The following is a 26,864-nucleotide window of genomic DNA, read 5'->3' on the forward strand; positions in this document are numbered from 1 at the left end:
TTCCCTCACATAGAAACATATAAAATAGGTGCAGGAGTAGGCCATTCGGCCCTTCGAGCCTGCACCGCCATTCAATATGATCATGGCTGATCATCCAACTCAGTATCCCATCCCTGCCTTCTCTCCATACCCCCTGATCCCTTTAGCCACAAGGGCCACATCTAACTCCCTCTTAAATATAGCCAATGAACTGTGGCCTCAACTATCTTCTGTGGCAGAGAGTTCCAGAGATTCACCACTCTCTGTGCGAAAAATGTTTTCCTCATCTCGGTTTTAAAGGATTTTCCCCTTATCCTTAAACTGTGACCCCTTGTTCTGGACTTCCCCAACATCAGGAACAATCTTCCTGCATCTAGCCTGTCCAACCCCTTAAGAATTTTGTACGTTTGGGAACAACGGGAAACTTTGATTCTGCTGTGTGGGGATGTTTTATGTTGGACTCTATCATGTGTTGTGATTTTTTTTATTCCTATGGCTGGGTGGTGAACACACATCACTGTACCAATTGGTACATGTGACAAATAAATGTACCTTGTATCTTGAGAAGCTTTTGTAGCTTTTAACTAGTCAACCACGCACTTTCTGGATTTGGCCTCCAAAGATACACACGTAATGCTGTAGTAACTCAGCGGGTCAGGCAGCATCCCTGAAGAACATAAATAAGCTATGTTTTGTTGAGCCCTTATTCATTCTTAGGATAGGGGGAGGGAGTTATTGGAAAATTCAATGTTCATACCAGTCGGGTTGTAAGCTATCCAAGTGGAATATGAGGTACTGTTCCTCCAGTTGGTGTGTGGCCTCATTCTGGCATTGGAGGAGGTTCAGGACAGATGGGTCAGGATGGGAATAGAGAGGGCAGTTCAAAATGGTTAGCAACCGGGAGACACAGAGGCTTGATGTACCGAGCACAAGCGTTCGGCAAAGTGATTGCCGAGTGTCGCAGATGTACGGGCGATCTATCTAGGTTAGCCCCAAGTGCTAGTTTCTCATAACACTAACACATGGAGTGATGCATGCCAATATCTCTTCACTGTTTCCTTTGGATTCAACGAGCACAACATTCAAAATTAGTACAACCGAACCAGCAAGTAGCTTCATCAGTATTTTACCATCTGTAAGGAAGAAGATCTCAGCTCCGACATCGAGTACAACAATGCACATGGCACCAGAAATGATCATTTTTGCTCCTGAATAAGTTGAACAAAAGTCGACCCTGCTTGTTTCAGCAATGCAGTTGTTTGCTTCCACTTAGAACAATGCAAAGCTGTACTAGCTGGAATGATGAAAGTGACCTGATTGGCATGTGATGTATGCAACAGTTATTTATAGCCGTGAGTGGAATTAAAGCCATGATCAGGAGGGTAAAAGGTATTAATTTAGGGTTGAAGGTTAACCCTTGTAATTCCTTATATCATGTAATGATGTGGAGAATTTCTTTCCCCCTAGAACCATTTATCTTTTTGTCATAAGTGTATAAATCCTTTTCCAGAAGTACTAAATGTGAGGTTATCCACTTTGGTGGCAAAAACAGCGAAGTCGACTATTATCTGTATGGTGGCCGATTAGGAAAAGAGGGAGATGCAACGAGACCTGGGTGTCATGGTACACCAGTCATTGAAAGTAGGCATGCAGGTGCAGCAGGCAGTGAAGAAAGCGAATGGTATGTTAGCATTCATAGCAAAAGGATTTGAGTCTAGGAGCAGGGAGGTTCTACTGCAGTTGTACAGGTTCTTGGTGAGACCACACCTGGAGTATTGCGTACAGTTTTGGTCTCCTAATCTGAGGAAAGACATTCTTGTCATAGAGGGAGTACAGAGAAGGTTCACCAGACTGATTCCTGGGATGTCAGGACTTTCATATGAAGAAAGACTGGATAGACTTGGCTTGTACTCGCTAGAATTTAGAAGATTGAGGGGGGATCTTATAGAAACTTACAAAATTCTTAAGGGATTGGACAGGCTAGATGCAGGAAGATTGTTCCCGATGTTGGGGAAGTCCAGAACAAGGGGTCACAGTTTAAGGATAAGGGGGAAATCTTTTAGGACTGAGATGAGGAAAACATTTTTCACACAGAGAGTGGTGAATCTCTGGAATTCTCTGCCACAGAAGGTAGTTGAGGCCAGTTCATTTGGCTATATTTAAGAGGGAGTTAGATGTGGCCCTTGTGGCTAAAGGGATCAGGGGGTATGGAGAGAAGGCAGGTACAGGATACTGAGTTGGATTATCAGCCATGATCATATTGAATGGCGGTGCAGGCTGAATGGCCTACTCCTGCACCTATTTTCTATGTTTCTATGTTTCTACTTATCCTCTGTAGGGTGAAACAATTGCATCAGATGCCAAACAGAAACTGTGGGGCGGCAAGGTGGCGCAGCTGTAGAGTTGCTACCTTACAGCACCAGAGGCCCAGGTTCAATCTTGACAATGGGTACTGTCAGTACAGAGTTTGTACGATCTCCCTGTGTCCATGTGGGTTTTCTCTTGGTGCTCCAGTTTCCTCCCACATGCTAAAGACTTCCAAGTTTGGCCTTCGTAATTGGCCTTGGTAAAAAAAAAGTACATAGAAACATATAAAATAGGTGCAGGAGTAGGCCATTCGGCCCTTCGAGCCTGCACCGCCATTCGATATGATCATGGTTGATCATCCAACTCAGTATCCCGTACCTGCCTTCTCTCCATACCCTCTGATCCCCTTAGCCACAAGGGCCACATCTAACTCCCTCTTAAATATAGCCAATGAACTGGCCTCAACTACCTTCTGTGGCAGAGAATTCCAGAGATTCACCACTCTCTGTGTAAAAAATGATTTTCTCATCTCGGTCCTAAAATACTTCCCTCTTATCCTTAAACTGACCCCTGGTTCTGGACTTCCCCAACATCGGGAATAATCTTCCTGCATCTAGCCTGTCCAACCCCTTAAGAATTTTGTAAGTTTCTATAAGATCCCCCCTCAATCTTCTAAACTCTAGAGAGTACAAACCGAGTCTATCCAGTCTTTCTTCATATGAAAGTCCTGACATCCCAGGAATCAGTCTAGTGAACCTTCTCTGTATTCCCTCTACGGCAAGAATGTCTTTCCTCAGATTAGGAGACCAAAACTGTACGCAATACTCCAGGTGCGGTCTCACCAAGACCCTGTACAACTGCAGTAGAACCTCCCTGCTCCTATACTCAAATCCTTTTGCTATGAATGCTAACATACCATTCGCCTTCTTCACTACCTGCTGCACCTGCATGCCTACTTTTAATGACTGGTGTACCATGACACCCAGGTCTCGTTGCATCTCCCCCTTTCCTAATCGGCCACCATTCAGATAATAGTCTACTTTCCTGTTTTTGCCACCAAAGTGGATAACCTCACATTTATCCACATTATACTGCATCTGCCATGCATTTGCCCACTCACCCAGCCTATCCAAGTCACCTTGCAGCCTCCTAGCATTCTCCTCACAGCTAACACTGCCCCCCAGCTTCGTGTCATCCGCAAACTTGGAGATGTTGCATTCAATTCCCTCGTCCAAATCATTAATATATTTCGTAAATGGCTGGGGTCCCAGAACTGAGCCTTGCGGTACCCCACTAGTCACTGCCTGCCATTCTGAAAAGGACCCGTTTACTCCTACTCTTTGCTTCCTGTCTGCCAGCCAGTTCTCTATCCACATCAATACTGAACCCCCAATACCGTGTGCTTTAATTTTGTATACTAATCTCTTATGTGGGACCTTGTTGAAAGCCTTCTGAAAGTCCAGATATACCACATCCACTGGTTCTCCCTTATCCACTCTACTAGTTACATCCTCGAAAAATTCTATAAGATTTGTCAGACATGATTTACCTTTCATAAATCCATGCTGACTTTGTCCAATGATTTCACCACTTTCCAAACGTGCTGCTATCCCATCTTTAATAACTGATTCTAGCAGTTTCCCCACTACCGACGTTAATAACTGTAATTCCCCCTTTTCTCTCTCCCTCCCTTTTTAAAAAGTGGTGTTACATTAGCTACCCTCCAATCCTCAGGAACTACTCCAGAATCTAAAGAGTTTTGAAAAATTATCACTAATGCATCCACTATTTCTGGGGCTACTTCCTTAAGTACTCTGGGATGCAGCCTATCTGCAGCCTAAACATTGACTATCCATTCTCCTCCAAAACACTGCCTGACCTGCTGAGTCTAAGTACTATTGACGGTGTTGCAAGAGAGAATTTTCATTGTACCTGTGAGACACTATACTGTGCATGTGACAATATACTTGAACTCTATCTGGGACTGCTCCTGCTGACTCTTCCGCCACCTAGTGGTACTACTTCAGAAATAAAAGTGAGAATACACCAGCACAATAAACCCTTGCTATTATGGACTATGGAGGGGTGGGTGGTGATGGTATCTGTTATTGCCGTTGGTCCGCTATATGCGAGTGTGGCAGGGAAATATTACCTAGTTTAATCCAAGGCTGGGTTGGAAGAAACGCAGCCTGGGTTATGGGGAGAAAGCAAGAGAATGGAGTTAGAAGGGAGATTCAGATTCAGATTCAGATTCAGATTCAATTTTAATTGTCATTGTCAGTGTACAGTACAGAGACAACAAAATGAATTTAGCATCTCCCTGGAAGAGCGACATAGCAAATGATTTGAATAAATAATAATAAGTGTCCGGGGGGGGGGTGGTGATTGGCAGTCACCGAGGTACGTTGTTGAGTAGAGTGACAGCCGCCGGAAAGAAGCTGTTCCTCGACCTGCTGGTTCGGCAACGGAGAGACCTGTAGCGCCTCCCGGATGGTAGGAGGGTAAACAGTCCATGGTTGGGGTGAGAGCAGTCCTTGGCGATGCTGAGCGCCCTCCGCAGACAGCGCTTGCTTTGGACAGACTCAATGGAGGGGAGCGAGGAACCGGTGATGAGTTGGGCAATTTTCACCACCCTCTGCAATGCCTTCCGGTCGGAGACAGAGCAGTTGCCATACCATACTGTGATGCAGTTGGTAAGGATGCTCTCAATGGTGCAGCGGTAGAAGTTCACCAGGATCTGAGGAGACAGATGGACCTTCTTCAGTCTCCTCAGGAAGGAGAGGCGCTGGAGAGATAGATCACCCATGATTGAATGGCGGTGTAGATTTGATGGGCCGAATGGCCTAATTCTGCTCCAATACTTATGAACTTATGACCTAAATGCAACATCAAGGAAGGGGGAATTGGTTAAACAAGGGCGGAATTTGCAGGCTGGGGAGCCGCAGAGCCCCTGGCCTCACACAGACGGGCACGGTACTTCTGCCGCCTTCATACTGCTTGCTCTCTCTGCTCCTGCAACCGACGCCAGCTCATTAGGTAACCTGGCGGAAGTGGGGAGAGATGTGCAACGGGAGCCTTGCACCGTTACCAGGCGACCGAGGTACACGTTGCCACAGCCGTTGGATGAGAGAGCTACAAGACCTGAAAACCAGCTCAAAGTTGATGACCTGCAATGTCCTGCGTTACTGATCATGTCCTGCGTTACTGATCATGTAATGTTGTACAGCAGGTACAACAGAGCAATGGAGAAATACTGTGTAGAAAAGTGTTTGAAGAAGGGTCTTGACCCTAGACGTCACCCATTCCTTATCTCCAGAGATGCTGCCTGCCCCGCTGAGTTACTCCAACATTTTGTGTCTACCGATGGAGAAATACTAACGTAGTCCAAATCCACTGGCAGGATAAGCAACTCAAGGTTTCTGTCAACACACACATCAATGAGGCCTCACCATACTCGGTCAGTTCTGTTTGGAATACATCGACATTGCATACTGATATCAGACTTGAAAATTTAGTGTATAAAGGTAATTATTTTCCAAACACCAAAAAAATATTTTAAAATAAATCTAAAATATAACTTCATTTGTGGGGAAGTTATTTGAGGAAGATATCAATGATATTAACATTCGTTTTATAAAGTCCTTTTTAATTTTTGGTAATGCCTAGCTAATGCTTATCTCTCTCTCTGTCGGTGGGTCAGGTGTCCAATTTAGCCATAGTTTCTGTGCTGAGCATGAGTTGCCTTATGCATTCATTCTTTATCAGGCAGTAAATCTTGGGTTCAGTTAATTCTGGCCAAATTGGAGAGACCAGGACACAAAAATTGAGTAAAGGCTTCTGGGCTGCTAGGCCATTGGTCCCATTTCTGCCTTCTGCAGAAATCGGACAAGCTGCAGAATGGTGCCAGTTTGTCTAGAGCCTAGATTAAAGCTGCAGGAAGAAAATGGAACATCTGCAGGATATGACAATTAGGTGCAAAATGCATAGAATGGATTGGATGAATGCATACCAGACATACACATTGTAAATTACGTTGCAAAGCTTTACTTTGCTAGATGATGATTGGATTAAGTATTGAGCCTTGCCTGGTTTTCTTGCATATCAAGGCACATGTTGCGATGTTCGTTTCCTTTGAGAAGCACCGTTTGAATCCAATGTATTAGTCACTGTGTCATTGGGTTGAGGAAATGTCTATCATGGGTTAATCAATATCTGTTATTGGACTGTAAAGAGACCACCCTCATGTGGTTCGGCCCCTCAAGGTTCGGGGACCTATAATAGTCCGCTCCCACAAGGTCCGATTTCGATCTTCTGGGAGAACACGGGACTGTGTGACCTTCTGGAGTGTCTCTGCTTGAGGGAGCCCAGGAGGGCTTGGTCAGGCAGATACGAGGATCAAACCTGCGGTGGTTAGGTATAGTAGTGGGAACTGTAATTGTGTTTTGTCAAAATAAAGATTAGTTGCGCAAGTGCTTGACTCAGTGGTTTTTGACTCAAACTAGACTGGGGGGGAAGCTTAGAACGAGCTATTTACATTTTCCCATTGGTAATTTACCTCGATTCCCACAATGTTTCTTGTGACTTCTTCAATTCACTTTCTTCTGGTCGAGTTTGACGTACTCGAAAATGACCAGCACAAACAACCTTTTGGTTAGAAACCTCCAGAATGTTAACACATTTCATTTATCCCTTTTTGTGGGATGCTGATGTTACAAGGCGGCACCTATTGCCATCCCGAATTACTATTGAGAAGGTGGTGGTGAGCTACTTTCTTGAACCACATCATCTTCAAGTGTTGGTAAGACAACAGATTTTGACCTAGTGAAGATGTAATACATTTTCAAATCACGATGATGTACAGTTTGGGGTGGAACCTTCAATATCTTCCCCTGAACTCCACTGGGCATGTCTTTCTCTTGTTGCTAATATGGATGATTCAGTGAAGATATAAAGGGTTCTTCAACTCGTGGAGCAAAATACATCTCTCATGTTGCTTTCTTTTCAATTGGACTCCATTTCTGTTTTCATATGTAACATTTCTCTTCGGGACCTGATTCTTATTATTGCACTGCACTCTGACATCTTTTGCAATCTTGTGATTTATGTCACAAAGTCGTTTGAACACAGTTGACTTTTAAATTGTTTACTTAATTCAAATAAACAGATTTTGAATTATCAGTAGTTCATTGTGTACAGTACTGTTTGTCCATGTTCCACAACTGATTTTTTCTCTCTCTGAATTAATGCTTCATCGCTTTCCCAACCATCCACAGGCAACAGAAACTGCAGAAAAGGGTGTCAAACAATAAGCTGTATGAAGATTACCTCACGGAGGTTGTTGACAATTTGCCTGAAAGTGAGTACAGGATTTACAGGTTTTTTTTTAAATGAACGTAAACAAAATTAATTTAAATATAGTTTTCAACTTGAAAAAGTAGGAAGGATTCTGAATAAATGTGGAAATGTGTCAGCCTCGATAACAATCAGCACGGGAGCACCTCAAGGCTGCGTGCTCAGCCCCCTGCTGTACTCGCTCTATACCCATGACTGAGTAGCTGGTCACAGTGCGAACTCCATCATCAAGTTCGCTGACGACACCACTGTTGTGGGACGTATCACTGATGGGGATGAGTCAGAGTACAGAAGAGAGATCGAGCAACTGCCCATATGGTGCCAGCGCAATAACCTGGCCCTCAACACCAGCAAAACCAAGGAACTGATTGTGGACTTCGGAAGGAGTAGGATGGGGACCCACAGTCCCGGTTATGTCAACGGGTCGATGGTTGAAAGGGTCAAGAGCCGCAAATTCCTGGGCGTGCACATCTCTGAAGATCTTTCCTGGTCCGAGAACACTAATGCAATTATCAAGAAAGCTCATCAGCGCCTCTACTTCCTGAGAAGATTACGGAGAGTCGGTTTGTCAAGGAAGACTCTCTCTATCTTCTACAGGTGCACAGTCGAGAGCATGCTGACCGGTTATGGTTTGGTTCGGCAACTTGAGCGCCCTGGAGAGGAAAAGACTACAAAAAGTAGTAAACACCGCCCAGTCCATCATCGGCTCTGACCTTCCTTCCATCGAGGGGATTTATCGCAGTCGCTGCCTCAAAAAGGCTGGCAGTATCATCAAAGACCCACACCATCCTGGCCACACACTCATCTCCCTGCTACCTTCAGGTAGAAGGTACAGGAGCCTGAAGACTGCAACAACCAGGTTCAGGAATAGCTACTTCCCCACAGCCATCAGGCTATTAAACCTGGCTCGGACAAAACTCTGATTATTGGTGGCCCATTATCTGCTATTTGCACTTTATCAGTTTATTTGTTTATGTGTGTTTATATATTTATATTGTGGTATATGGACACACTGATCTGTTTTGTAGTAAATGCCTACTATGTTCTGTTGTGCTGAAGCAAAGCAAGAATTTGATTGTCCTATACAGGGACACATGACAATAAACTCACTTGAACTTGAACTAAATATGTATTATACGCCATATTTTTAAAATGAAAAAGTGACGGTGCTTTCTTATTTAACGTACAAGAGTTTGCATTGACTGTGTAATTTGAGGTTTATGATTTGTCTTTGCTGTGTTGGAACAGTGTGAAGTTTGAGGTTACATTACATTATGCTTTCACTTACCTTGCCCGAGTTAACAATAACATGATGATAGATTGATTGACTTCTTTCACTGTTTCTATTTCTTTCTGATTTTTTCCCCCCACTCCATTCTCATAATAAAGTCCAGAACACTGAAGTTCTTTTGGAGTTCTATTTGTTTGTGGTGGGACATTGGCAACTCACAGACCACCATAACCATAAGATCATAAGACATGAAAGCAGGATTAGACCATTCGGCCCAGTATGCCGCACCATTCGATTATGGCTGATGTATTTTTCCCTCTCAACCCCATTTCCTGCCTTTTCCCAGTAACCTTTCACACCCTTACTAAACAAGAACCTGTCATTCTCCACTTTAAAAATAGCCTATTACTTGGTTTCCACTGCCATCTGTGGCAATGAATTCAACAGATTCACATTACTGACTGAACAGGAAGTCTTTAAAAGTAAATTTGTAATTACTTATCATAAAAGGACACATATTAGAAGTTGATTGTCAGTTTCAGCAATGAGAAATCTGGTTTAAGGCATTTTATATCAGTGACTAAAGAAATTCAATGAACAAGTATGTAGCTACCTGTTGAAGCACCTTCAAGTACAATTGAAACTATTGGAAGTACTGTACTAAGCAGACCAGGTAGAATCTGCATAAGAATTGAAACAAAGAACTGCAGATGCTGATTAATACACAAAAGTACACAAAGTGCAGGAGTAACTCGGAAGGTTAGGGGGCATCGCTGGAGAATAAAAGGACGCACCTATAAAAAGGAGATGATGACGAGGAATTTCTTTAGTGTGAGATTGGTGAATCTGTTGAATACATAGCCACAGATGGCTGTGGAGGCCAAGTTATTAAGGTAGCGATTGGCAGGTTCTTGATTAGTAAGGGTTCAGGGTTTATGGGAGAAGGCAGGAGAATGTGGTTGAGAATGAAAGATAGATCAGCCATGATTGAATGGTGGAGTAGACTTGAAGGAACAAATGGCCTAATCCTGCTCCTATAACATACAAATTTATGAATTTATGAGACCATGGATAGGTGATGTCTTGGGTTGAGACCTTGCTTCTTTTTTTTTTTGTTTTTTTTTTTTTTTTTTTTTTTTATTAGAAGTTAATACAGCACAAAACAGTACAGTGGAACCTAATTTTAGGTGCCAACTATGTAATACCGTAATCCATTCTATGTACAACCTCTAGTTTTATGTTATGAGAAGGAAGTAAGCAGGACAAGAAAAAGAAAACAATAGAAAGGGGAAAAAGTGGAAAAATAGATGGTAGAGAGTAGAAAAACGTGAAGTGTGTATATAAAAAATAAAAAAAGGAAGAGAGAAAGTGGAAAGTAGAAATAGAAGAGAAGGCCCCTTAAAAGAGAATTTTTCAAATCTGTATTCGGAGATGTAGATCTATCCGCGTCATGAACTGAAATCAGCCATCCTTACGGTACCGCTGCATCACATGATTCCAAAAAGTCGATGAAAGGAGACCAACTCCTTAAGAATTGGTCATATTTATCTATTAGTCGGAGTCTCATTTCTTCAAGGCGTGCTATGAGACCTTGCTTCTTAAGAGTGATTGCCTCTTTGAATTATTATAATGGTTTGTTTGCATTTAAAAGTTATCATGGGTGATTGCAGTATACCTGTATAGTTTAATCTTGTTTACGTTCCAGACTACTTGGACTATGGTGTAGAATCTCTGGTGATGAGTATCATTCAAAAATACGAAACGCACCAGTCCACCAACGAGACGTTGATAATCAACCTGACCAGGTTGTCGGATGAGTTGGAGCAGCAACAGCACAACTTGGAAGCTGTGCATCAAGAATATGATACTTCAAAACTTGTATGCCTTTTATTAAGTGTTCCCTGGTTTGTTAGAAACTAGCTTACATAGAAACATAGAAATTAGGTGCAGGAGTAGGCCATTCGGCCCTTCGACCCTTCACCGCCATTCAATATGATCATGGCTGATCATCCAACTCAGTATCCCGTACCTGCCTTCTCTCCATACCCCCTGATCCCCTTAGCCACAAGGGCCACATCTAACTCCCTCTTAAATATAGCCAATGAACTGGCCTCGACTACCCTCTGTGGCAGAGAGTTCCAGAGATTCACCACTCTCTGTGTGAAAACAGTTCTTCTCATCTCGGTTTTAAGGATTTCCCCCTTATCCTTAAGCTGTGACCCCTTGTCCTGAAATTCCCCAACATCGGGAGCAATCTTCCTGCATCTAGCCTGTCCAACCCCTTAAGAATTTTGTAAGTTTCTATAAGATCCCCTCTCAATCTCCTAAATTCTAAAGAGTATAAACCAAGTCTATCCAGTCTTTCTTCATAAGACAGTCCTGACATCCCAGGAATCTTCATGTCTCTTCACAGGAATTTCTTCACCTATATAATGACAAAGGGAGACCAATGATTTGTTGATGTATTCTATTCATCCCGCCTGTTATATCATAATATTCACCTTATGTAAGAAATGGAAAGCTAATTGGGCCATTTAATATTTAGAACCAAAAGCAGCTATGTGGGGCAGCTCAGTGGCGTTGTCGGGTGGCACGGTGGTGCAGCGGTAGAGTTGCTGTAGTGCAGCGCAAGGTTTGACCCTAACTACGGGTGCTGTCTATATGGAGTTTGTATGTTCTCCCTGTGACTGCATGGGTTTTCTTCAGGTGCTCCGGTTTCCTCCCACACTCCAAAGATGTACAGGTTTGTAGGTTAATTGGCCTCAATATAAATTGTAAATTGTCCCTAATGTGTAGGATAGTGCAAGTGTACTATCAACATGGGTCGTTGGGACAAAGGTCCTGTTTCTGTGCTGTATCTCTAAAGCCTAAAGGAGAGTCCAATGTTTCCATGGCAGCCAATTAAAAATGTGCAGCTGTCTTTCCCCTTGGTTGTTTATTAACCTGCTCGACTTTATCAGATTTTATTTCAAATTAACACCATTTATATTTGCACAATCTTGATGCTCAATCCGTATAAGTTATAATTTGGTGACGCAGGTATAATCAAAGCCACAGTAAGTCTCAAGAAGGGTCCCGACCCGAAATGTTGTCTGTTCATTCCTTCCACAGATTGCCTCACCTGCTGAGTTTCTGTCTTGCTCAAGCCACTGCTTGTGTAGTGGTGCAGTAAGCAGTCAGTACTCACAATTTGATCTTCTTTCCACTGGAGAAATCAAGCACAGACTGGGTGACCATTTTGCAGAGCACCCTTTACAATCTGCGCATGCTGGTTTGCCAAGGAAAGACAAAAAATGTTGGAGTAACTCAGTGGGTCAGACAGCTTCCCAGGAGAACATGGATAGGTGGCGTTTTGGGCCAGGACCCTTTTTTGGACTGATTGCAGGGGGGAAAGGATAGAGGAGGAGCAGGACCAAGCGCACAGGTCCTAGGTAAACACAGGCGTTGTGGGAGGGGGGGGGGGGGGGGAATGACTGCCGGGAATACCCTGAGCCTCTCCTAGTTTTCACAAAGGGTCACAGACTTGAAACATTAATTTGGTTTCTCTTTCCACAGATGCTGCCTGAGCAGTTGAGTGTTCCCAGCATTTTCTGTTTTTATTACAGTGGGTTGTCACTTAAACTCTCCATTCCACCCCCACTTCACTGTGTTTGGCCTCCCATGCTATTCCAGCTAAGTGCAATGCAAGCTCAAAGAATAGCATCTTACGTATCTTCTGACACATTATAGCTCTCATGACTCTGAAAAAGCAGCTCCTGAGTCTGGTGGTGCACATTCTGCATCTTCTTTCCAATGGGAGCAGGGAGAAGACGGAATGACGGGGGCGGGAAAAGTATTTGATTAACGAGTATTGGCTGCTTTCCCGAGACAGCGTGCTGTTAGATGGAGCCAATGGTGGGAAGTGTGGTCTGTGTGATGGACTGGGCTACACCCACACTTCTCTGCATTTTCTTGCAGTCTTGGGCAGAGCTGTTCCCAATACAAGCCGTGGTGCAACCCGACAGTATGCTTTCAATGGTATATCTGTAGAAGATTGTAAAGGGCCTGTCCCACTTTCACGACCTAATTCACGACCTCTGCCGTTTGCCCTTGACTCGTACTCGCAGCATGGTCGTCACAAGGTCCTAGGTAGGTCGTAGATACTCCTGGCATCAAGTAGGTTGCGCCGTTATTCTAACATGATGAAAAATAGCCACGAATAAAAAAGGTCGTGAATTAGGTTGTGAAAGTGGGACAGGCCCTTAAGAACTATCGGGGACATGCTGAATTTCTTCAATCTCCTAATGTGATGATTCTACAGGATAAGAATATGCAGTTAAAATTGCCTGATACATCTGGTCAGTTCAGTTCAGTATTTATTTAACATTGATACCCACACTCATTAAGAGGCTGATGGTGTAGAATTTGTGATTAGAACACCATTGATTGTCAAGAGAGTTAAATAATACTTAATCCTCTCAACCAATTGTCTCACACTTATGTGGCATCAATGTGTACAGTTCTGGTCACCCTGCTACAGGATCGATATCACTAAACTGGAAAGGGTGCAAAAATGGTTTACACGAATATTACCGTGTCTGGAAGATTTGAGTTATAAGGAGAGACTTAATAGACAATAGGTGCAGGAGTAGGCCATTTGGCCCTTCGAGCCAGCACCGCCATTCAATGTGATCATGGCAGATCATCCCCAATCAGTACCCCGTTCCTGCCTTCTCCCCGTATCCCCTGACTCCGCTATTTTTAAGAGCCCTATCTAGCTCTGGGTGGGTGTTTTTTTCTTGGAGCACTGAAAGCTGGGGAAACCTTGTGGAGGTTAATAAAACCACGAGTGGCATAGATAGGGTGAATAGCCATAGTCCGTTCCCCAGTCTAGGCAAGCCTAAAATTATAGGGCATAGGTTTAAGTTGAAAAAGGAAAGATTAAAAAGGGACCTGAGAAGCCCACCAGCGATCCCCACACATTAACGCTATCCTACACACACTAGAGACAATTTACATTTATACCAAGTTAATTAACCTACACCAAACCTGTACGCCTTTGGAGTGTGGGAGGAAACCGAAGATCTCAGAGAAAACCCACGCGGTCATGGGGAGAACGTACAAACTACGTAAAGTCAGCACCCGTAGTCGGGATTGAACCCCGATCTCCGGCGCTGCAAGCTCTGTAAGGCAGCAACTCTACTGCTGCGCCTCCTCTGGCAGCTTGTTCCATAATCACCCCTTATCCTCCTGCGCTCTGGGGAATTGAGTCCCAGCCTACTCAATGATCATGTACGCTTTGTTTTATGTGATCAAAACTAAACCTGATTAGGGAAAGGGTATATATAACATGTAGAGGAGATCCAAAGTAGGATCCATAGATATAAGGTGGCCACCAATAAACCCAGCGGAGAGTTCACTGGATAACATGCTCCCCCATCTACTGCAACCAGGAACAGTTGTACCAAAAGCTTGTTCGTGGGGAAGCCACAAAACACTTGAGGAAACACATGGAACTGCAGATGCAGGAATCTTGAGCAATATATAAAGTACTGGAGGAGGTCAGTGGGTTAGACTGCATCTGTGGGAGGAATGGACAGGCGGTGTTTCAGGCTGGGGACCTTCTTTAGAAGGGGGAAGAACTAAAACATTTAATAGAACTGGGAGGTTGCAACTAATGGAAATGATTAAAAATGGATGTTCCTCTTTCTTGTAGAAAAATGAAGATTAAAGGATGATCTGATAAAGTCCTTCAAAACCATTGAAGGGATCGGATAAGGGAAGTGGGTCATATGGAAAGCTAAGTACAGTAGAGGCATAATAAGAAGGGACATCAAGCGTTCCTTCTCTCCAGAGATGCTGCCTATCCTGCTGAGTTACTCCAGCATTTTGCGTCTGTCTTCAGAGGCCTAACCCTGTTGGATGAAAAGACTGTTTCTGAACTGCAAATACTGCTTACCTGTGTAAATATTTGCATCCATTTGTGTAATCAGCCATGTTGTTGCAATTGTGTAGTTCATGATTGAATTAATGAAATGTCATAGAGAATAGCAATGCTCTGACTAGTATGGTGGTCTGCACTGACTTGATAGTACGGGTGGGTGTCAGGGGTTATGGGGAGAATGCAGGAGCATGGGGTTAGGAGGGAGAGATAGATCAGTCATGATTGATGGGCCAAATGGCCTAATTCTGCTCCTAACACTTATGACCTTATGACTTTAGGTTTGAGGGCTGGCTATTTGACATGGCTCCATAAACATCTTGAACCTTAACTTCGGATTAAACTATCGGATATTAATTCAATATTATGCAAGGACAATTTGCCTCTTTTCGCTGTGGGAAATGGTATTCACTACATTATAGGTTTTTTGGCATTTCTCATAAATCTTTGCTCTTCAATAGATGATGACTAGTCAGCTTTCACAACTCCGAATGGAATGCGATGAAATGAAGGAGAAGAACAAACGGATGGAACAGAAGATAAACCTGCACCGAGGCCATTTTATTCAACAGGTAAATTGCAGAATGATCAAGGAGAAAATTAAATAAATTATTAAGCTGCATTTACTTTTTAGTACTACCAGAAATTTCAGTTAATACTCAAAATGAGAAATATGAAGCATTTGAATTATTTACAAAAGATACTAAGCAACATGTAGTAAAAGATCTTGCTATTTAACTTTCAAACCTAATTTATGGGTAGAAATACATTGGCTTATGACAAGATTGTTATGAAGGGCAATACATGATGTGTTAACATATTGTCAATTTCCTCAGTATTGCTCAGTCTAAAGTATTTCCTCTTTATATAGCTTACTTTGTAAATTCTGTATTTTAATCTTGATCTACTTTCCTGTACAGTCAGAAATATTTTTTTAAAAATGGTTTCTTATTTCACTCTGACCAGGTTTCATTATTTGTATCTTGTACCTTCTGTAAATATCTCTTGGTGCATTTGCAAAGACAGGTGTGGCTGTTAAACCTGTTCATCCAGTTATTAAAATAAACAGAAAATGCTTGAAGTACTCAGCAGCTCTGCCATTTGGGCAGATAAACTGAATTGGGTCAATAAGTTTTGATTGGACATTCTTCTTTAGGCCCACCCATCAAGAGGACAATGGATATTAATGGAGGATTTCTTCTTAATTTTCCACCTATTAAAATATATTGACATAATATCATGCAAAATCCACTGCCAGTTCCTGATGCAGGGTCAGAATGCTGTAATATAAGCATGAGATGCAGTGGTGCAGCAGTAAAGTTGCTGCCTCACTGCACCAGACACCCAGGTTCGATCTAACAACGGGTGCTGTCTGTATAGAGTTTGTACCTTCTCCCTGTAACTGCATGGGTTTCTTCCAGGTGCTCTGGTTTCCTCCCACAGTCCGAAGACATGCAGGTCTGTAGGCTAATTGGCTTCTGTAAATTGTCCCTGGTGTGTAGGATAGAACTAGTGTATGGGTGATCGCTGGTCAGCACAGACTTGGTGGGCCGAAGGGCCTGTTTCCAAACTGAATCTCTAAACTAAGTTCAAAACAAAGGTTTGGGAGAGATGGTGATGAGTGGAGAATGGCAACACTTTTAGGCGGCAGATTGCCACAGTAGTAGAGTTGCTGCCTTACAGCACCAAAGATCCGGGTTCAATCCTGACTGCGGGTGCTGTCTATGGATTTTGTATGTTCTCCTGTGACCGCGTGGGTTTTCTCTGGGTGCTTTGGTTTCATCCCACAGTCCAAAGATGTACAGGTTTGTAGGTTAATTGGTTTTTGTAAATTGTCCCTAGTATGTAGGATGTAGTATGTAGGGTCAACACCTTCCGGTTTCTCGGTGTCCATATCGCTGCTGATATCTCCTGGACAGACAACACGACAGCGGTCATCAAGAAGGCTCAGCAGCGGCTGCACTTCCTGAGGGTCCTCAGGAAGCACAACCTGGACTCTAACCTGCTGCTGACCTTCTACCGCTCGTCCATCGAGAGCCTGCTGACATACTGCATTACAGCATGGTATGGCAGCTGCACCATGGCAGACAGGGAGAGGCTTCAGAGGGTAACTAGGACAGCGCAGAAGATCATTGGTTGCTCTCTCCCCTCCCTGATGGATATCTACACCTCCCGCTGCCTTAGCAGGGCAAAGAAGATCATCAAAGACAGCTCCCATCCTGCGTTTGGACTGTTCGACCTGCTGCCCTCTGGAAGGCGCTATAGGTGCATCAAATCTAGGACAAATAGACTCAGAAATAGTTGCTTTCCGAAAATTATAACTACTCTTAATTCAAATTCACACATGCACTGACTACACCGCCCAACACCCGGACTTCCATCTGTATATATGTATATATGTATATAGCGCCGCAGAATTGTGCACCTATCTCCCCCCCCCCCCCCCCCCCCCCCTTCTCCCTTCTGTTTTTGTTCTTCTGTTTCTTGTTTTTTGTACTAAATTATATGTATGCACTGAGTACGAGCAGCTTTCAATTTCACTGTACATGTATAGTGACAATAAATGGCATATCTATATATATATATGGTGCTAGTGTATGGATGATCATCGGTTGGTGCTGATTCGGTGGGTCAAATGGCCTGTTTCCATGCTGTAAGTCTAAAGTTGAGAAAAGAGTGGCCGAGTCATATTGGGAAGGACATAGGTGGGAAGGAATGATGATATCCGAAGAAATAATGGGTGGTAAAGGCTGGAAGAATGCCATGGAGTCATAAAACATGGAAACGGGCTCCTCGGCCCAACTTGCCCATGCTGATTAAAGTGTCCCATCTATACTAATCGCACCTGCCTGTGTTAAGCCCATATCCCTCCAAATCGGAAAAATGGATTATGAAAGAAAACTGGCAGTGAACATAAAATCTGACTGCAAAAGTTTTTATAGATATGTGAAAAGAAAGAGATTAGTTAAAACAAATGTAGGTCCCTTGCAGTCAGAAACAGGTGAGTTGATCATGGGGAACCAGGATATGGCGGACCAATTGAATAACTACTTTGGTTCCGTCTTCACTAAGGAAGACATAAATGATCTGCCGGAAATAGCAGGGGCCCGCGGGTCAAAGGAGGTGGAGGAATTGAGTGAAATCCAGGTTAGTCGGGAAGTGGTGTTGGGTAAATTGAATGGATTAAAGGCCGATAAATCCCCAGGGCCAGATAGGCTGCATCCCAGAGTACTTAAGGAAGTAGCTCCAGAAATAGTGGATGCATTAGTAATAATCTTTCAAAACTCCTTAGATTCTGGAGTAGTTCCAGAGGATTGGCGGGTAGCAAACGTAACCCCACTTTTTAAGAAGGGAGGGAGAGGGAAAACGGGGAATTACAGACCAGTTAGCCTAACATCGGTAGTGGGGAAACTGCTAGAGTCAGTTATTAAAGATGGGATAGCAGCACATTTAGAAAGTGGTGAAATCATTGGACAAAGTCAGCATGGATTTACGAAAGGTAAATCATGTCTGACGAATCTTATAGAATTTTTCGAGGATGTAACTAGTAGCGTGGATAGGGGAGAACCAGTGGATGTGGTGTATCTGGACTTCCAGAAGGCTTTCGACAAGGTCCCACATAAGAGATTAGTATACAAACTTAAAGCACATGGCATTGGGGGTTCAGTATTGATGTGGATAGAGAACTGGCTGGCAAACAGGAAGCAAAGAGTAGGAGTAAACGGGTCCTTTTCACAATGGCAGGCAGTGACTAGTGGGGTACCGCAAGGCTCAGTACTGGGACCCCAGCTGTTTACAATATATATTAATGATCTGGATGAGGGAATTGAAGGCAATATCTCCAAGTTTGCGGATGACACTAAGCTGGGGGGCAGTGTTAGGTGTGAGGAGGATGCTAGGAGAATGCAAGGTGACTTGGATAGGCTGGGTGAGTGGGCAAATGTTTGGCAGATGCAGTTTAATGTGGATAAATGTGAGGTTATCCATTTTGGTGGCAAAAACGGGAAAGCAGATTATTATCTAAACGGTGGCCGATTGGGAAAGGGGGAGATGCAGCGAGACCTGGGTGTCATGGTACACCAGTCATTGAAGGTAGGCATGCAGGTGCAGCAGGCAGTAAAGAAAGCGAATGGCATGTTGGCTTTCATAGCAAGAGGATTTGAGTATAGGAGCAGGGAGGTTCTACTGCAGTTGTATAGGGTCTTGGTGAGACCACACCTGGAGTATTGCGTGCAGTTTTGGTCTCCAAATCTGAGGAAGGACATTATTGCCATAGAGGGAGTGCAGAGAAGGTTCACCAGACTGATTCCTGGGATGTCAGGACTGTCTTATGAAGAAAGACTGGATAGACTTGGTTTATACTCTCTAGAGTTTAGGAGATTGAGAGGGGATCTTATAGAAACTTACAAAATTCTTAAGGGGTTGGACAGGCTAGATGCAGGAAGATTGTTTCCGATGTTGGGGAAGTCCAGGACAAGGGGTCACAGCTTAAGGATAAGGGGGAAATCCTTTAAAACCGAGATGAGGAGAACTTTTTTCACACAGAGAGTGGTGAATCTTTGGAACTCTCTGCCACAGCGGGTAGTTGAGGCCAGTTCATTGGCTATATTTAAGAGGGAGTTAGATGTGGCCCTTATGGCCAAGGGGATCAGAGGGTATGGAGAAAAGGCAGGTACGGGATACTGAGTTGGATGATCAGCCATGATCATATTGAATGGCGGTGCAGGCTCGAAGGGCCGAATGGCCTACTCCTGCACCTAATTTCTATGTTTCTATGTTTCTAAATCCTTTCATATCCATGTTTCTGTCCAGATGTCTTTTAGTTGCCAGAGGAGGTAGTTGAGGCAGGGACTATCCCAGCATTCAAGAAGCAGTTAGACAGGTACATGGATAGGACAGGTTTGGAGGGATAGGGACCAAATGCTGGCAGGTGGGACTAATGTAGCTAGGACATGTTAGCCAGTGTGGGCAAGTTGGGCTGAAGGGCCTGTTTCTACACTGTATCACTCTATGACTCTAAATATTGTTATAGTACTTGCCTCAACGACCTCATTAGAGATTGGTTTAAGATCTGTAATACAGCATCTAAATGATCTGCTGTAAATATTGGCAACTTAAGACAATGTTCAAAGCGATCTTTCATTGTTTGTTTATTGTTAGAGTGAAGAGGTTGGTGCTCTCTTGTTGGCTATTAACAATCTGGCAGAACAGTGCCATGCCAAGCATTATGGGATTCTGGAGGAGATGAGTATTTTGACAAAATTGGACATGGTGAAGGTAAGAATATTTGTTATCTGTGTAAAAGCTGTCACTTCTACCTCTATTATAAGCTATTGTCATAAAATACATTTGTCCTTGATCTCTCCAATTTATCACGGTTATTCCCGGCCTTGACATTTCCAATTAGTTTTTCATCTTCTTCTCAACTTGCAACTTACTTATTCAAAACCATGCTGCTGGTACCTGACTCATATCCTGCAAGTTCACATAGAGGATGGTGGGTATATGGAACGAGCTGCCAGAGGAGGTAGTTGAGACAGATAATATAACAACATTTAAAAGACTTTTGGACAGGTGTATGGATAGGAGGTGTATAGAGGGATATGGGCCAAATGTGGGCTGGTGAGACTAGTGTAGATGGGACATCTTGGTTGGCATGGACTTGTTGGGCTGATGGGCCTATTTTCATGCTGTATGATTCTACAACTCTAAGTTAACAAATGACCCCAAGTTACACTGGTTCTTAATTTGAAAATACCCCGATTTTTGAAATCTTTTATCTTATTTTTAATTTCTTCCACGGCCTCAGCATATCTGAAAATGAATTCCTCCCTTGCAGTCTGTTGTGGATCTGATTCCCATCACCTACCATTCCCAGCCAGGCTCTCAAATACTTAGACAATCGACAATAGGTGCAGGAGTAGGCCATTCGGCCCTTCGAGCCAGCACCGCCATTCAATGTGATAACCATATAACAACCATATAACAATTACAGCACGGAAACAGGCCATCTCAGCCCTACAAGTCCGTGCCAAAACAACTGTTTTCCCTTAGTCCCACCAAGATTTGGAGGTTCCAAGATTTGGAGTTCCCTCTTAAACCTATTTCCATTTTATCTTTCTCCTTTTTTGATGTACTTATTCAAAGCTGGACAAGGTGAAGGTCAGAATATTAAAGTTGTTATTTCTCTGCTTGCATCATAAATCATCTCCATTTGTAGTCCAATGGAGATACAAACGATAGCAGATGCTTGAATCTTGAGCAAAAAAATAATTACCCGAAAAAGCTCAATGGGTCAGGCAGCATGCGTGGAGACAAAAATGATTGTAGATGCTAGAAAGACTCTGCGGGTGGGTATCATGCAGATGTTCCAGCATTAGTTTTTTTTACTCAATTGTTTGCTCCATTGCTTGCTAACTACTTCCTCTTGTTATTTGAACCAATTATTTTATTTGAAATACTCTGCAATGTGTTTTGGGGAATTTACTATGCAATTGTCTCCTTGGGTTCAACTGTCTCTGCAATTGTCCCCAGCACCAGATGTTGTTACTTCTGTCTTACTGTAAATCTAATCCATGGTTGACCTGCCTTCTATTACCCCCCCTCCCCGATACCTTTAGCTACCTTGAGCTTGAAATTCCCACAATGAAACACTAATGACCATAGGAATAGGAAGAGGCCATTCAATCCCTTCGGCCTTTTTCACAGTTCATTAAGAACATGACCGATCTGTGTTTTCATCCGCTTCCCTCCAACCATTTTACCTTCTTCAGGACACTCTTAAAACCCATCTCTTTGACCAAACATTTGTCTTTTGTCTAACTTTTCCTAACATGTCATAGTGTTTATTATGTAACATTCACAAAGGATTGTAGAGAAGCACTGTTAAATATTGGATATGATATGCTATGATATTCCATTTATTGTCACTATACATGTACAGTGAAACTGAAAGCTGCTCGTACTCAGTGCATACATACAATTTAGCACAAAAAAACAAGAAACAGAAAAACAAAAAACAGAAGGGAGAAGGGGGGGGTGGATGGGGGGGGATAGGTGCACAATTTCTGCGGCGCTATATACATATATACATATATACAGATGGAAGTCCGGGTGATGGGCAGTGAAGTCAGTGCATGTGTGAATTTGAATTAATAGTAGTTATAATTCTTGGAAAGCAACTATTTCTGAGTCTATTTGTCCTGGATTTGATGCACCTATAGCGCCTTCCAGAGGGCAGCAGGTTGAAAGGAAGGAAAGGAAGATTCTTATCTTTATATCAGTCATCATTTATTATTGAACATAACAGTAGTTCACACACAAGCAATTTGAACTCATTTGTTGAGTGTAATATATATCCATGTTTTTCACCAAGTTTCCCCGAGTAGAATATATGAATATCCACATAGGTAATGTTTCTAAATAACTAAAGATAGACACAAAAAGCTGGAGTAACTCAATGGGACAGGCAGCATCTCCGGAGAGATGGAGTGGGTGACGTTTCGGGTCGAGACCCTTCTTCAGACTTGTTAGGGAAAAGGAAAACGAGAGATATAGACGATGATATAGAAGAGATACAGAACAATGAATGAAAGATATGCAAAAAAGTTACCATGATAAAGGAAACGGGTACATTCAAGTTAAAGCTTTGGAGTTTAGGGCCTGTGTGTTCTGTGCAGAAACTACCAAAATATATTTGGGTTTGTGTAATTGAGTTTTACAAAATGAAGTCTTGCAATAATCTAAAATAGTGAACACTACCTGAATGTATGGAGGTATAATTAGTATGTTGGAGCTGATTTATTTTGTTTTTATTAACAGGAATTCATCATGGAAAAGAAAACTATTAGTCAAATGGCAGTACACATAAATTCAACAACAGTCACTGGCAGCTCAGACCAAACTCAGAACAAACCAGGAGTAACTAACTGGATGAAACCACAGACCAATACTCTACTTGTAAATTCCAATAAATTAATAGCCCAACAAAAGAATAGAAAAAAGCAAACAAACTCCAATGCACGATGAGCAGTTTAAATATTTTTGTTTCAGAAGGGAATCCAATATATGCCATTGATCCGTAAGGACTGTTGATGTGTCTATTAGTGGAAGAAGCAACTAACAATGGAAAGAGATGCAGAGTAAAATATAGATACTTTATCTGATTATTGTCAGTAATGAAGTATTGTTGATTGGCATAATAAAAAAACTTCCTTCTTCACAAAAAATAATTTAAATCATTTGGTCCAGTGCTCCAGTAACACGTTTTTCAATAATAGCTCTTTGATTACCACATAACTGTTAGATAATATGTTAATGACTGGAACACAATAGGCAAGTAATGTTTAATTCTGTGTTAGCTTATTTGTTTCACAATTGCATGTATTTGAAGAAAGAATTTAAAGGCAAAGATACGATAAACCCAGTCTGATGATACATACAATCCCCCCCACTTTTCTCTTTATCCTATTGAAAAGCAAAAAATAAAACGTTACTAGAAAATCAATATCAAAATTGGCATTTGAGCTGTTAGCTCTTTATCTTAATGTATTATTGTCACGTGTACTGAGGTACAGTGAAAAGCTTTTTTATTGCGTGCGATCCAGTCACCGAAAATACTATACATGATTACAATCAAACTGCCCAGTGTATGGATGCAGTTTAAAGGGAATAATGTTTAGTGCAAGTTGAAGCCCAGTAAAGTTCGATAAATGATAGTCCGAGGGTCTCCAATGAGGTAGATAGTGGGTCAGGACAGCTCTATATTGTCTGCGGAGGGTGCTCAGCATCGCCAAGGGCTGCTCTCACCCCAACCATGGACTGTTTACCCTCCTACCATCCGGGAGGCGCTACAGGTCTCTCCGTTGCCGAACCAGCAGGTCGAGGAACAGCTTCTTCCTGGCGGCTGTCACTCTACTCAACAACGTACCTCGGTGACTGCCAATCACCACCCCCCCCCCGGACACATTATTATTTATTCAAATCATTTGCTATGTCGCTCTTCCAGGGAGATGCTAAATGCATTTCATTGTCTCTGTACTGTACACTGACAATGACAATTAAAATTGAATCTGAATCTGATCTGATTGAATCTGAATCTGATCTATATTATTTTCTAACTACTAAATAATATAACTGCTATTTGAAGTCATTTTTTTGCAAATAATTTTTTTTCTAATATATAGCAAACAATTGGAAGGAATTACCTTTACATTAGATAAAGATGAATGGGTCTCATGCAAATAAAAAGCTTTTGTTCACTCATGTTGTAGGAAGGAACGGAAGATAGACACAAAATGCTGGAGTAACTAAGCGAGACAAGCAGCATCTCGAGACCCTTCTCGACCCGAAACATCACAAAAAATCATTTTCATTCCTTCTATCCAGAGATGCTGCCTGTCCCACTGAGTTACTCCAGCATTTTGTGTCTATCTTTTGTTTACTCATCCTCCAAGCAGAATTGGAGAGCCAGGTCTGAAAATATAACTACTGGAGGACAAGGAAGAAATAAGAAACAAAAATGTAAGACAAAGGAAGCAAACATAACGAAGGAGTGAAGTTGAAGCAATACAGGCACAAGAATGATGACATTTTACCATGTAGTTTCTGCTCTATGGAGATTACCTGTTCCTGGTGAGAAGATGTTAATGGTTTTGCAACTGTGTTTAAAAAAAAAAAAAAAAAAACTTGTGGGATCCCACATTAATAAGTATCTAGGACAGCTCAGTATGATTAGTTAAATTAAAATTAGCAATCACTTTCATTCCACAACACCATTGCAAACGGGAAGCAGTTTTGAGAAGGGCTTGATTAATTTATTGTGTTATTTAATGATAAGATTGGCTTTGACAACCATCCATACTGCTTCCACTGCCATTTGCTCTGTCACATTTTGCAATTATAGTTGCCTAGCTGCAGCCTTATAGTTTACTTGATGTTTACTAGGGCATTTACTTGAGACCTGACTCTTGAACAATTTTGAATGTCCTTGCATATGATCGAGAGGATGTCATTCCTGGGATGTCAGGACTGTCTTATGAAGAAAGACTGGATAGACTTGGTTTATACTCTCTAGAATTTAGGAGATTGAGGGGGGATCTTATAGAAACTTACAACATTCTTAAGGGGTTGGACAGGCTAGATGCAGGAAGATTGTTCCCGATGTTGGGGAAGTCCAGAACAAGGGGTCACAGCTTACGGATAAGGGGGAAATCCTTTAAAACCGAGATGAGAAGAACTTTTTTTACACAGAGAGCGGTGAATCTCTGGAACTCTCTGCCACAGAGGGTAGTTGAGGCCAGTTCATTGGCTATATTTAGTTAGATGTGGCCCTTGTGGCTAAGGGGATCAGAGGGTATGGAGAGAAGGCAGGTACGGGATACTGAGTTAGATGATCAGCCATGATCATATTGAATGGCGGTGCAGGCTCGAAGGGCCGAATGGCCTACTCCTGCACCTAATTTCTATGTTTCTATGAGAGAATGATGGGCTAAGGAGAAATGGAACAGATGTTGAACAGATCTGAAGCGAATCAAACATGAATGGCAGAGTAGCTTAAAGGGACATTTGATTAACACCTGCTTGTGTGAGCACCTTTTACCTTGGCAACCATGTTTTGTATATTTGGTGGTAATTACTTTATTTTTAGCTCCTATCCAAACTACAAACTTTTAAGGTGATTTTTTTGATTAGGGAAAAACAAAAAGCACCATCTACTTGTAACTGACTTTCTGCAGCAGATGCTCAGACCGTGCTAACTAATAAGCAAACTGCTGGAGGAACTCAGCAGGTCAGGCAGCATTCATGAACGGAAGTTGACACATCATGAATTAGGACCGCTTTTCAAACCCAAAAGATTGTTCATTTCCTGACACACAGATGCTATCTGACTTGCAAGTTCCTCCGGCAGTTTTACATTTTGCTCAAGATTCCAGCATCTGCAGTCTCTTGTGTCCCCGACAAATAGGAGCTCTGAACTCTTGCTCTGGGCATTTTTACACATTTTAATTTCAGGTCAAGACTTTGGCTGATTATCAGTGAATTAAAGATAGACGCAAAAAGCTGGAGTAAATCAGCAGGACAGGCAGAATCTCTGGAGAGAAGGAATGGGTGACGCTTTGGGTCGAGACCCTTCTTCAGACTGGTTAGGGATAAGGGAAACGAGAGATATAAACGATGATGTAGAGAGATAAAGAACAATGAATGAAAGATTTCCAAAAAGTAAAGATGATAAAGGAAACAGGCCATTGCTAGCTGTTTGTTGTGTGAAAACAAGAAGCTAGTGCGACTTTGGTGGGGGAGTGCTTGAAATAGAGGGAATGTCGAGGCTACCTGAAGTTGGAGAAATCAATATTCATACCACTAGGCTGTAAGCTGCCCAATCTAAATATGAGATGCTGTTCCTCCAATTTTGTTTAGCCTCATTCTGACAATGGAAGAGACCAAGGACAGAAAGGTCTGTGTGGGAATGGGAAGGAGAATAAAAGTGTTTAGCAACCGGGAGATCAGGTCGGTTCTGAGCGAAGGTGTTCCGTGAAACGATCGCCCAGTCTATGTTTGGTCTCGCCGATGTGTAAGAGTCCACATCTTGAACAGGTTGGAGGAGGTGCAAGTGAACCTCTGCCTAACCTTCGCGTGGGAAGGGAAGGGATGAGTTAACCAGGGAGTTGCGGAGGGAACGGTCTCTGTGCAAATGTCCAAAGCAAGCGCTGTCTGCAGAGGGCGCTCAGCATCGCCAAGGACTGCTCTCACCCCAACCATGGACTGTTTACCCTCCTACCATCCGGGAGGCGCTACAGGTCTCTCCGTTGCCGAACCAGCAGGTCGAGGAACAGCTTCTTTCCGGCGGCTGTCACTCCACTAAACAACGTACCTCGATGACTGCCACCCCCCCCCCCCCCCCACCCCCCCCCCCCACCCCCCCCCCCCCCCCCCCCCCCCCCCCCCCCCCCCCCCCCCCCCCCCCCCCCCCCCCCCCCCCCCCCCCCCCCCCCCCCCCCCCCCCCCCCCCCCCCCCCCCCCACCCCCCCCCCCCCCCCCCCCCCCCCCCCGGACACTTATTATTTTTTTTTATTC

At 43.0% G+C, this 26,864-nt stretch overlaps 1 protein-coding gene across 1 annotated transcript in view; it reads left to right on the plus strand.

Moving 5' to 3' along the window:
• The window catches only part of si:ch1073-416d2.4 (coiled-coil domain-containing protein 42 homolog), a 37,510-nt gene extending 13,078 nt beyond the window's left edge, over window positions 1–24,432 (plus strand). The window contains exons 5-9 of the mRNA XM_055640083.1: window positions 7,560–7,642; window positions 10,575–10,747; window positions 15,251–15,361; window positions 19,950–20,066; window positions 22,611–24,432. Of these exons, the coding sequence (XP_055496058.1) occupies window positions 7,560–7,642; window positions 10,575–10,747; window positions 15,251–15,361; window positions 19,950–20,066; window positions 22,611–22,817 (691 nt within the window). The 3' untranslated portion in view covers window positions 22,818–24,432. The remainder of the gene's footprint in view (window positions 1–7,559; window positions 7,643–10,574; window positions 10,748–15,250; window positions 15,362–19,949; window positions 20,067–22,610) is intronic.
• The last annotated feature ends 2,432 nt before the right edge of the window (window positions 24,433–26,864 follow it).

This window comes from Leucoraja erinacea, chromosome 9 (assembly GCF_028641065.1).
Source record: "Leucoraja erinacea ecotype New England chromosome 9, Leri_hhj_1, whole genome shotgun sequence".
Lineage (NCBI taxonomy): Eukaryota > Metazoa > Chordata > Chondrichthyes > Rajiformes > Rajidae > Leucoraja > Leucoraja erinaceus.